Source organism: Notothenia rossii, assembly GCF_949606895.1.
Source record: "Notothenia rossii genome assembly, chromosome: 1".
NCBI lineage: Eukaryota > Metazoa > Chordata > Actinopteri > Perciformes > Nototheniidae > Notothenia > Notothenia rossii.
The window spans coordinates 67,526,456-67,539,043 of record NC_136912.1 but is presented as its reverse complement, the minus strand read 5'-3'; the positions used below and the strand labels follow the sequence as shown (position 1 = coordinate 67,539,043).

Genomic DNA, 12,588 nt, shown 5'->3' with positions numbered 1-12,588 from the left:
TTATCATCATTATAACCAAGGTCTTCTGCTTCTCTTTACGACAAATGGGACTATGAATGTGTTGGGTATACACTCAGATAAACCATATATGATACCATTTATAAATATATTCTCGTTCGTTAGTGTTTTCTAATTTGAGGAACTTTGCAAAATGAACATTACAGTTTTAAAGCATTAACGCATCCTAATATTGCTCTTATTGATCGGTCAGTCTTCTTTGAATATTGGTCAGATAATATATCAGTTATAAAGAGTAGAGCTCCGGAAGTAATATAGCAGGCGTCCACTATTAGATGAATCACCAACTATTTTATTATGGATTATCGCTTTGATAATTAATAATAACTTTTGTAGAGTGACCCTGAAGTCCCTTCAAAAAAATCAATGGGATATTTCTATTGGGTTTTCGAATATTGCAGAAAACACAATCTATGCTAAACACACTTTTACAAGTTGTGTTATTATTGCTTTTATAATTGTTAAAGCATAAATGCAATCGGCAAAGGTAAAAAGCTAGAAATAGGCTTTAAGTAAACTCTATCATGACTTCACGGACTGAGATCGGCGTGAAGACGTTTAGAAATCTCAATTAGTCACTTGTTAACAACCACTCTTTTTATGAAATATTCTCGCAAGTGTGGTATTTTCTGATGTGTTTTGTGTCATAGAACACAACGTAAAAAAACGTTTACTTGTGTTGAACACAGAACCTATTTCGGGCTTCTAAACAAAAACAGTTGTGCTCGAGTTGAGAGAACCAGAAGTGTTCAAATGCCAACTATTTCCAGGTGTTACGACTCATTCCAGCACCTCCCTAGTGTCCTTTGAAGTATCCAGAAAAGTCTCTAATGTTGATGTGTCATTAGTGTTGGGCTGCCTCTCACTGCCCTTTCAGCAGCACAGTCTTCACACTGAACGCAAATGTCGCCTGACAAAAACAGAAGGTCAGGAAAGTCGTTAAAGCGGGCCAACAGAAGACACAAACACACACTTACTGACAAACAGGTGTGTTAAGGGGTGACACAGCATGCCTCTTACCTCCAGAGGAAGGGATTTCCTCGCTGGTGAACAGGGGCCGACAGAGGGCCGTCAGAGGAACAGAGGGAGGGGGAGGAGGAGGACAAGGGGGAGAGGGTGACGACGGGGAGCTGAACGACGGAGGGATGAAAGGAAGTGGGGGACAGCAGGTGCTGGAGGAGGCTGCTGTTGCCGTGGCAACGCAGCTGAGCTGGCGACCAGATTCTGCCAACAGAGGAAGGAGGGGGGAGGAGGGGAAGAAAGGATGAAGAGGGGAGGAAGAGAGCAGGGCCAGGATAGAGGGGTGTGTGATGAGGACTTATTGACCGTGTGTGTGTTGACTTTGAGGAGACATCAATGCTAAACTGTATTGATAGAGCAGTTGAGAAGTCTGAGTGGAAACATCTATCTGTTCTATTTTCCTCCATCTGTCCAGCTACACCCAGACGTGTAATATAGCGCACCATTTTAGGACTACCATTTTACATTTGTATGTGTCATTTGAATAGTTTTCACTACAATCCTTGTGATGCTTCATGCTAAAAATAATATGTTATCGGAGACCAACTTAATGTCTTGAAGTACGTAACTCTGGCTGAGTCATGGCTCCAGAAAACAGAATCAATTAAGATCCGTGTAAAGTTTGTTCATACTTCATCGACTGAGACTTTGGTGTAAAAAAGTGAGTTGAACATGAGCTTGGTTTAACTTTCATAATTCCTAGCTATCGCTCTTACAAAATGCCACAGTCAGTCCGTTAGAATGGTATGGTATAGTGAAAGGTTTGCAAATGAATATGTTTTTTGTTGTACTCTATACAATGTATTTCTTAATTTAGGATGGACTGATCACAATGCCCATCGAGAAATAGTTTGGTAAAGTAAAAAGTTCCAGCTTTTACAGCCCAAATTTCCATCGCGTTTTGAGTGGTAATAGCCTTTTTCGACAGCGGCTGACAGCACTGAGCTCATATTGTAAGAACGTACAGCCCCTGGATTTGAGGGTTTGAGGCTGCAGCGTGCCAGGCTCTGCCCACTGATCCGCACCGGCTCTGCCTGCCTGCAGATGTCCCCTCACAGCAGGCAGGAAGCATCACACAATAACTTATGGTGGTTGGACACAGCTGGACAGAAAGTTCTGGATCAACTTCAGAGAGCTCAGTAACGACTCCATGAGATTGTTGTACTCAGTCATCTCAAATGTTGCCTTGCTTTACCTCTCACAAGAAGAAGTCCAAAGTGTTGTGAATATAAAAGAAGAAAAAATAGGGTTGACTTTTACATTGAAATGGTCTAAAAACACCCTCAGAGTTCAAATGGCAGTTGGCACCAATATGTAGGGCATGAGGAGCGTATGGTGGCGTCTCCCCCCCCCCTGCCGAGTGGGACAGAATGGGTGAGACCACCTGCTGGGAAGTCAAGGGCTATTCAGATTTGAGTATGAGCAGTGTTTCCCGTGCACAATGTAGGGCCATCTGTGGTGCACTGCTACAGTTTCCGCACGACCATTGCATGAACTAAATTAAAGCAATTTCATAATGAAATGCTAGATCCAATAGTAAGTCGTGCCATCTGGCCCCCGAGCGAGTGGACTAACAGTGCTGCTGTCACATATAGTGGGGGGGGGGGGGGGGGGGGCAGTTTGATCAGGTCAAAGGGTCGAGGTTTTTTAGAGATCAGGTTCAATAAAGACTATTTCAACAGGAGGAATTAACAAACCAGAATGAACAACTCAGGCATAGACCAATTTAACGATATGCAGCCAGGCTGTAAAGACATTTTTGTATGCGCCTGTTGCCAGGTTTTCCATCCAAATGTAAAACAAATGTTGACTGAATTTCACAAAAAATGGGCTGATCAAGATAAGCAGGTTATGCCAATTGTTCATTTGTAACCATTACACAATTGAAGAAGAAAAGGGTAAAACAAGATGTGGTTAACTTTATGGTGGAAATTGAGGGTAATATGAAAGATTTTTTTGTGTCCTGTATTCCTATAAGGAACATCAGATCGGCGTGTAGCAGTGAGACAGTTTAAACCTTTCGCAATTTCTCGTCTATTGAATGGAGCAGAAGTAATTTTGTATGATACTACAAGATTGGAGCATAATTGCTTTTGTATGATACTACAAGATTTGTTTCAATTTTCCAGTGTTCCGTCTCATTGATTTTTACGAGCAAGTCGAAAGTGCAACTGAGACATGGTAAATAGAATGGTACCTTCCTTCGGTTTTTGGCATTCATGTGAACCACGTTTTCCCCATTACACAGAAATTGTGTAGAGTTGATTATATTCAGCTAAAACAATGTGCAAATACCCAGATATCTGCTTTGACATACAAAGTTTATGTTTGGATGTGACCTTTATAATTGGCGGGCTAACTAAGTTGGGGCTCTGGGCTGTAAGTAATACCTGAGAAGGGACGGAAAATTACCCATGCAAGAAAGTACACGCTGAAATCATTTAATAGCTTGTGCAATGCACCTTCTGTAAATAATGAGTTGATTCTATATACTTGGTTTGATTTTCATTTAATTTAATGTCCTTATTTAAAAGTTTAAATGATCATAATCAGTGTATCACCCCCACAGATGACCCTCACAGTGGGGGGAACACGGACATGTGTTTGGAAATAGAGAGCTGGTCACTGGAGATTATCAACAACTTCCTTCCCTGCTGGCATCTCACTCTGATACCTTCTCATGTTTCTGTCTCCTCACGGTTTTACGTTCCACCAGCTCAGTATGAATGTACACTATGCAGGTACTAAATTACGAACGTGTGTATGTGATGCTAGCTGAACCCGTTAACATCCGTATATATATTTAGTGACGCAGCTACAAAAACAATGTAGGCCTTACGCATTTATTATGGCCTGATATTCAGCAATATATCTGTATGTAGACAGGAACACAAATTGACAACTAATAAGAAAACATAACAATCATGTTAGAAGAGCATGCAGATAATTGGTATGTTTACATCCAAATGTTTCAAAATGTCTGAGAAAATGTCTGCAAAAACATTGAAGATAAAGGCAAATCAATATATTTCAATCAGATTCATCAATATTCTGAGTATAGGAACATTTGAAAAATGCAAGCACCTTTAAATCAAGTCAATTATTGGTTTTATATAGGATATCTAAATTTATGTTGTCATTGAGTTAAATGTACATCCCACAGAATCATCTTTTAGTACATTTCTGCAAGGTAAAAATATCAATTTCTAAGAGTTTTCATGACCAAATGCCCTCAAAACTAACTAAATCTTGCTATCATTTTAAGTGCCAATTAGCTATTGTTAGCCTGCTTAAATTAAATAATAATATGCTGACCATGGTGAACATGACCTACTGAACATCAGCATTGGTGTTGAGGGCATGTTACCATACTGGTGTTAGCATTTAGCTCAAGTATAGCCTGCATGATGCTAGCATGACTGTAGTTTAAAACATAAATATATATTATTGATGTTTTCCTATAGTGGTTCTTGTCAATGGCCATTTCTATTTGGATGTGAACATACTGTCCTGACAAAAAAAATGAAAAAGTATGTAAGATACATAAATGGTTGCCTTATCAGGTCTGCATTTTTCACACCACACACACACACACACACACACACACACACACACACACACACACACACACACACACACACACACACACACACACACACACACACACACACACACACACACACACACACACACACACACACACACACACACACACACACACACACACACACACACACACACACACACACACACACACACACACACACACACACACACACACACACACACACACACACACACACACACACACACACACTCTTACTGGAGGTGGAGGTGTGGGGCTCCCGCTCTCTCCTTCCTCCTCTTCATCTTGTGTCCCGGGACAAAAAGATCAACCGTAATTTTGAATAATCCAGCGAACTGCATCAGCTCATCTGCCTGTCAAACACATTCTGTTCTGTCTGTCTTCCAGCTTAAAACTGGACCAAAAACTGTCCCACTGTAATAACACCATGAGTCAAACCACTGGCTGTTCAATATAAAGGAATGACCAGAGTGGGTGTGTGGCGTCAGCACCTGCTCTTATCTCCAGACAGAGACACACACAGTCATGTGAGGTATCTGGAGTAGAGTGTTTTTTCACCAACAAGCATGGGCATGCTGAGTCACAACCTAAAACACAAACACTCGCAGTCTGTGGAGTGACGTGCAGACCACGCACATCTTTGGCTCAGCTCAATAAGTAGAGCAACTCATGTTGTCTTCCTTTGAATAATCCAGAGTCATTCAACTCATGAAAGAAAATAATTTTAAAAAAATGATGTGAAAAGTTCTGAGTATTTCCTGCATGTCAGATAATTAAGAGGAACCAATTCCTTTAAGTCCAGACTAGTTGATAGCTGACCCTCAGCTCCACCAGACAAGGGACGCTCCCGGGTTCATGTCCCCAGGAGCAGAGTGCTTTTCCTGGGTACAGTTTGATCAGTTCCCCACTCTCAGTTCCTGGAAGTCTCAGAGTCTCTGATCGCTTTGATATGAGAGGACTGACTGAATCCTAACAAACCGTACCGTGAGAGGGACAGGGAGACAGACGGAGGGAGGAGGGTGAGAGAGAGGGGGAGGGAGGCGGGGATATGAAGACAGGAGGGAAGCCTGAGATGTTCTCCGTTCTGCTTCATACTGATTATTTAGAGCTTATTGTGTAAAGACAGGAATGCCTTTAATTTGCTACATGGCTTGTTTACAAGATAGTTGGTAGGTATATCTAGATTCAGTTTGTTGCTTATTATTATAAAAGAGTTTTCAGGAACAAGTTTGTTTTGGACGACAGAGTAAACACACTTATTTTCTAATTACTTTTTAAAGACTTTAAAAGTCAGGTTTACTTCTTAAAGTACACAAATTACTGTTTTAAAAAGAATAAATACAATAATGTTATTTATTAAGGCTAACTTTACTTTGGGCTAAAATGTGTTTTTTTAAAATGTATTTTATTTATAACAAATGTGTTTTAAATGTTCCTTGAGTTGGGTGAGGGCTAGTTCATTCTATTGATTGATGAGAAGCATGAATGAAACTGCCCTACACAGAGACTAGTGTCGATTCACTCGGGACTAACTTGTTACAGAGAGATACTTTAGTTATTCTCTTTGAATACTTGCAGGAGATGAAAAGTCGCAGCACCGATCACAACCTTACAGGGAAATGGACTCGCTCTCTGACACACTGACTCTGGGGACGCTGTCATGATAGAGTATTATCAGAGCAGCTGTCCTCTCTGTCTCTTCCTGTTTCTCAGAAGCCCGGACACCGCTGACCCTAATGCAGGGCTAAATGCAGCTCACAGATTGCTAATTCATAAACAATGGAGCGGATCACAGACGGCTCTGACGCGGGTAGGGTTACACACACACACACACACACACACACACACACACACACACACACACACACACACACACACACACACACACACACACACACACACACACACACACACACACACACACACACACACACACACACACACACACACACACACACACACACACACACACACACACACACACACACACACACACACCTGATGTAAAAGAAGCTGCAGGACACAAGGATGTCATTACACACCAACTTGGACCAGTGTGTGTGTGTGTGTGTGTGTGTGTGTGTGTGTGTGTGTGTGTGTGTGTGTGTGTGTGTGTGTGTGTGTGTGTGTGTGTGTGTGTGTGTGTGTGTGTGTGTGTGTGTGTGTGTGTGTGTGTGTGTGGCCAGTTTGAAATGGGACCTTAAAGCATAGATTTTCAGACAGATTTCCCTGGAAGACAAATCTAATTAGGAAAGTATCCAACAGCAAACATGTATCCTCTGTGTCTCTATAAGGTCCTCTGTGAGCCGTTGGTATAAAACAAGGCCAAAGTTCACCCATCTGTACAAAGCTTTTTTGACAAAAATACATTTGGAGAAGTAAGAATCATGTTTTCAATCAAATTTTAATTTAAGAGCACATTATAATTAATATTGTATTAAGTTGTGATAGCACCTTTTTGATCTTGGTAAAGTGAATAACAGTCATGACTTGAAATAAAATGGTTTGAAAGCTTCAACAGCAAAACAGAAACCAGTGGATAAATAGCAGCACTAATGTATTGAAAACTGAAATATCACTGTATATTGTCATACATGTTTAATGTAGGAGAATGTGCACTTCTTTTCTTTAACCTTCTATGTTTGCATGCAAATATTTGTATTCTATTTCATTTCATCTTTCATTGGACATTGTACCAATTATGTTTGTATAAATATCTTAATTAAGTTGTATATTGTAAATTGAACATTCTTACTTTAAAAGTATCCTTTTCAGGTTCATATTTGTATTTTGTGTCTCTACTATGTTTCCTTGCTTTAATGTTCAAAAAGCTCTTTATTTGTCTCATACTGCCTGTGCTGCAGCACCTCTTATCACCCTCTGTCGGAAACCAGAGCCCAGTCTGCTCGTGATTGGTCAACTGCTTACAGATGTCTAACCCCTTAGCCTATCATGTTCAATGTGTTTGAGCGCTAGCCAATAGAAGCACAAGTGTGACAAAGTTAAGTCACTATGTTACAGAGGTTAACAAAGGAGTACAATGGGGCAACCGTCACAAAACCACATTTCTCAAATGAAAAATAAAGTATTCTATTTCATATTAAATACAGTACTGTGCATCTCAGCAGTGAAACAATGTGAGGAAATCAGAGAGGAATCAGATGCCCTGATCTGTTTCCTTAAAGGTCCCATGTCATGCTTTTCTGGCTATTACCCCTCCCCTTGTGTGTTATGAAGGTTTATCTGCATGTAAACGGTCTGCAGAGTCACAAACCCTCAAAGTACACCTTGTAGCGAGTAAAACTCTAACACAGAAAATAACTGTCTATTCTGCCCCAGAACGCCTCGTTGGACATTTCTCTTTTTCCATTTTTTTCTTCCCGGTCATAGTGACGAGCTCCTCACACACACACACTCACTCAGCCTTATCTTTTCTCAGCCGCGGCTCCGCGGATTTCCAGGCTGTGAGTGTGTGTGTGTGTGCTCAGGCTGAGTTCAGGCTGAGTTCTGCGGTGTCTCAATGTCTCGCAGACCCCACGCAGTAACCAGGAAACGACACCAGTAATCCAACTCACACTGTCCGCTCCTCAAGCCTCAAAGGGCGGAGCAGCGAGCCCCGCAACGTCCCGCCAACACGGCACCCAGACCCCACGCAGCATTCTCATCTTCGTCCTTAATGGTGTCCTTTTCTGGTTGCTAACAAATGCCGTTGCAACACATAAACACACATCAGAGCACAGTGGGCTCACAGGGAGAGGGGGGGCAGGAGCTCCAACAAGCCGTTTAGGACAGAGAGTGAATACACATACTATACAGAGATGCTGTATGAGAAACCAATGTGAGTTTGGAACATTGAACAATGTAAATCTATTCTAGTAGACCTCAACAATGGAATTATGGTCAGTACAAATGGCCATGACATGGGACCTTTAACAAAGAACAGCGGCAAAGAGCAGACCGCCGGCTAACTGTCACCTTAACAGAGTCCACTCGGACTCACAGAGGCTTCATACTGCCTATGAACTCACTGCAGAGCCTGAAGATCACACACACACACACACACACACACACACACACACACACACACACACACACACACACACACACACACACACACACACACACACACACACACACACACACACACACACACACACACACACACACACACACACACACACACACACACACACACACACACACACACACACACACACACACACACACACACACACACACACACACACACACACACAACAGGACCCCTGTGGCTTTGCTCTGATATTAATAATCTGATAGAGCAGCCCAGTGTCTTCGAAGATATACTAAAAGATAGGAGAAATAGAAGGTTAAAAACGTTATTTGGACTTTACGGCTTTAGGATCTTAAACGAAAATGGATTTTTCTCTACAGACCAAAAGAGAGAATCTCCAGATGAAGCGTTCATAACATGCTTTGGGTTGCGGGAAACTGCTCAACATCTATACATTACATTTCATTTACGGTAGCTGACGCTTTTATCCAAAGCGACTTACAATAAGTGCGTTCCACCAACAAGATACAAACTTGAAGAAAACAGAATCATATAAGTACATCAGGTTTCATAGAGCTAAAACATTTCAAGTGCTACTCAACCGGCTTTAGATAAGCCAGTCCTTTATTAGTATATAAGTGCTTTGTTAGTAATTCTATCGCTCAAAGTGGAGTCGAAAGAGATGAGTTTTCAGTCTGCGCCGGAAGATGTGTAAGCTTTCTGTTCTCCTGATTTCAATGGGGAGCTCATTCCACCATTTTGGAGCCAGGATAGCAAACCCACGTGTTTTTGCTGATGGGAACTTGGGTCCCCCTCGCAGTGCGGGTGCAGCGAGCTGTTTGGCTGATGCAGAGCGGATTGCACGTGCTGGGGTGTACGGTTTAACCATGTCCTGGATGTAGGAAGGGCCAGATCCATTCGCAACATGGTACGCAAGTACCATTGTCTTGAAGTGGATTCTAGCAGTTACCGGAAGCCAGTGAAGGGAGCGGAGGAGTGGTGTGGTGTGGGAGAATTTAGGAAGGTTGAAGACCAGACGAGCCGCTGCATTCTGGATGAGCTGCAGAGGTCGGATGGCACATGCAGGTAGACCAGCCAGGAGGGAGCTGCTGTAGTCTAGGCGTGAGATGACGAGAGCCTGGACCAGAACCTGCGTCGCTTTCTGGGTCAGCTGGGGACGTATCCTCCTGATGTTGTAAAGTGTGTATCTGCAGCAGCGGGTTGTAGCAGCTATGTTCGCAGTGAAGGACAGTTTGTGATCACACCCAGATTCCTTGCAGTCTGAGTCGGGGCAACAACAGAGGTGCCGATGTTGATTGTTCGGTCAAGAGTGGGACAATCTTTTCCCGGAAGGAAAAGCAGTTCACTCTTGTCAAGGTTGAGCTGGAGGTGATGAGCAGACATCCACTGAGCGATGTCTGCTAGGCAAGCAGAGATGCGTGCGACGACCTGGGTCTCTGAGCGGGGAAAGGACAGAATTAATTGGGTGTCGTCAGCGTAGCGGTGGTATGAAAAACCATACGGGCTAATGACCGATCCGAGCGAGTTTGTTTACAAGGAGAAGAGGAGGGGACCAAGAACAGAGCCCTGAGGGACCCCTGTAGTTAATTGACAAGGGTCGGACTCCGATATACAATTTTGTTAAATGTTCTGCATTATGTGGCTATGAGCATTTCATTCAAAGATCTAATCCTAGAGTCTGTGCTCACATTTCTTACATATGTAGTATATTTAGTACGCCTGGCAATAATTGGCTATGTAGAATGGCCAAGTCATGTTCTGTCATGTTACCAGCAATCCTGGCTTAAGAGCCCTACGGTATGTCAGGCCTTATTTGGAGGCGTAACGGTCATTCCTGCACAGAAAAACATGACCAGTATCTACATAATAAAATAACGTATACTGATTAACGTGAATATCCCTATCTTCAGTCTGTTAAACTTGCAATGTGTCGTTTCCTACCGCTATGAGTGTCTCAAGAAACAAAACAAATAGAGTTTGATGAGGTGAGTAACATTGGATCGACAGTTTTTGTCATCACAAGGAGGTCATTACTGGGAAATGATCCGCAGGGGTCTCATCTTCTCCAAAACAAATGGACCTTGTTATTAAAACCACTTTGAACACTGGATAAATCAGTTTCCCATTACAAATGTCTGCTTCTCCAATGCAGTTTGGCTGCTGCTAACTTTGGCTAATAGGCTGCTTATTGTTTCACATTGTCTTTAAAAGACATGCACCTTATCCGACCCTTGTGTGTTTTAAAGGTAGTTCAGGGAAACAGAACAACTCCAGAGTGAGTTATAAGAACACTTGTATGAGAAATCTAATATTCCAACTGTTGATCAGAAGCAGGACAGTACATCTCTAGACTTTTGTTTCAAAACATGTAGAACGTTTCCAGCAGGACGATAAATCAGCTTCCTGGCACACACACACTGATATAAATAGATCTGATACCATACACAGAGGGATGCTCAGCTGTTCTGGCACATGCACACAAACACTAACCTGGACTCCGTGGCTTTTCAACTTTGTCCTTAAACCCTGAACTGGAAGCTCTCTCTGTATAACTTTATAAAGATTAACAGCTGAGAGGGAAAGAACACAGAAATGTTTCTTGGTGATATTTATAGGACAAGTACATCATTTTTTAGAGTAACATAGAAGAATAACATGCTCACAAACACTAGAGTTGAGCCTCAAGTTGAATGCTGCACACTGGACAGAGACTCTCCTTAGAACTCCATCAAAAGAACATGTTCATATAAAACAAGTTTCCTCTCACCATCATTCAAAAGACCGCTTCTGACACCAGCTTATGTATCTGTGTTAGGTTCATTGCATCCTCAAAGCTTTCCCCATGACATTTTTAAGGGTGAAAACAAACACAGCAGAAAGGACAGGCTTTGTCTGACTGGACAGAAGAGAGAAGGGGGGATGATGGGTACTTACAAACTGCCTCTTCTGGGAAGGCTCAGCTCCTTCTGAAAGAGAGAAATAAACACAAATATGTTTTCATTATTTATGATTGCTTCCGAGCCAATTAAAGACGAACATCACCAACAATAAGACAGTTTTATAATTTATGTCAAACAGTCGAGCACTTGTATCGTCAGTACAGCTTTGTGTCCAGCAGGTGTCACTGTGACATCACGAAACAGCATCAACATCAGAGTTCATGTTCACAGTGTCTGTTGGTGTGCTTTTAACCTGTTAAACCCCGAGCCTGTTTTTCAGGTTTCAGGCTCGAAAATGACATTCCCAGAACAAATGACCATATGTTCCCTTCTAAAAGGGTTAAATTAATAATCTTTTTTCTCAAAGTAATGATAAACCTGTCAGTTGGATGTAGAAAAGTCAGATTCAATATAGATGTTTTTTATTTTAAAGAAAATTCAGATTGAACATGGTAAAAAACTGTAAATTATAGTGTCCGTCCAAAAAATATGTTGTACTTATAGTGAAAACTAACTTTGGATTATGGGTTAGTAGACTGAAAGCTTTAGGAATCCAAAGTACAACATATAATAAGTACCCTGTATCAAGATTGATGCAAAACAAGTGATATTTGACCTTTTTAGACAGATTTAGCACAAAAAAAACTCCTCTGGGGCCATTTGGGTGGACTTTTCATATCTCTGGCTCCCCCTGCTGGCTTTTGACATGTGACATCTCTTTCTAACTGTCAGAGCCAATGGAATCGAGGGGAACTCCCACATAGTCCTTATTTGGTCATGTGTGTGTGTTAGGCTGCTGCATTGCCAAGACCGGAAGCAGCAGCCACTCTGGTGGCTACCATTAGCAGCTAACTTTTGCTCTGCGATTTTTACATAAAAATTGAATTATGGATTATAAATAATTCAAATTATTGCCCAAAAACGTTATCAACCTATGTATTAACCGATTCAGCCGTGTTTTTTCTCGTTTT

General features: G+C 41.8%; 1 protein-coding gene across 3 annotated transcripts in view; it reads right to left on the bottom strand.

Annotated features, from left to right (window-relative positions):
- Positions 1–271: 271 nt before the first annotated feature.
- Positions 272–12,588, bottom strand: part of LOC307031060 (microtubule-associated serine/threonine-protein kinase 2-like) — a 163,856-nt gene continuing 151,539 nt past the window's right edge. Inside the window, exons 4-5 of one of the 3 annotated variants that reach the window (XM_079667809.1) lie at positions 11,613–11,644; positions 272–1,242 (exon numbers count right to left, since the gene is read on the bottom strand). In XM_079667809.1, coding sequence (XP_079523935.1) covers positions 1,035–1,242; positions 11,613–11,644 — 240 coding nt within the window. In that variant the 3' untranslated portion in view covers positions 272–1,034. Of the gene's footprint in view, positions 1,243–4,861; positions 5,579–6,811; positions 10,115–11,612; positions 11,645–12,588 lie in introns of those variants that run through there. The other 2 variants (XR_013805865.1, XM_079667810.1) reach the window with 2 other exon arrangements.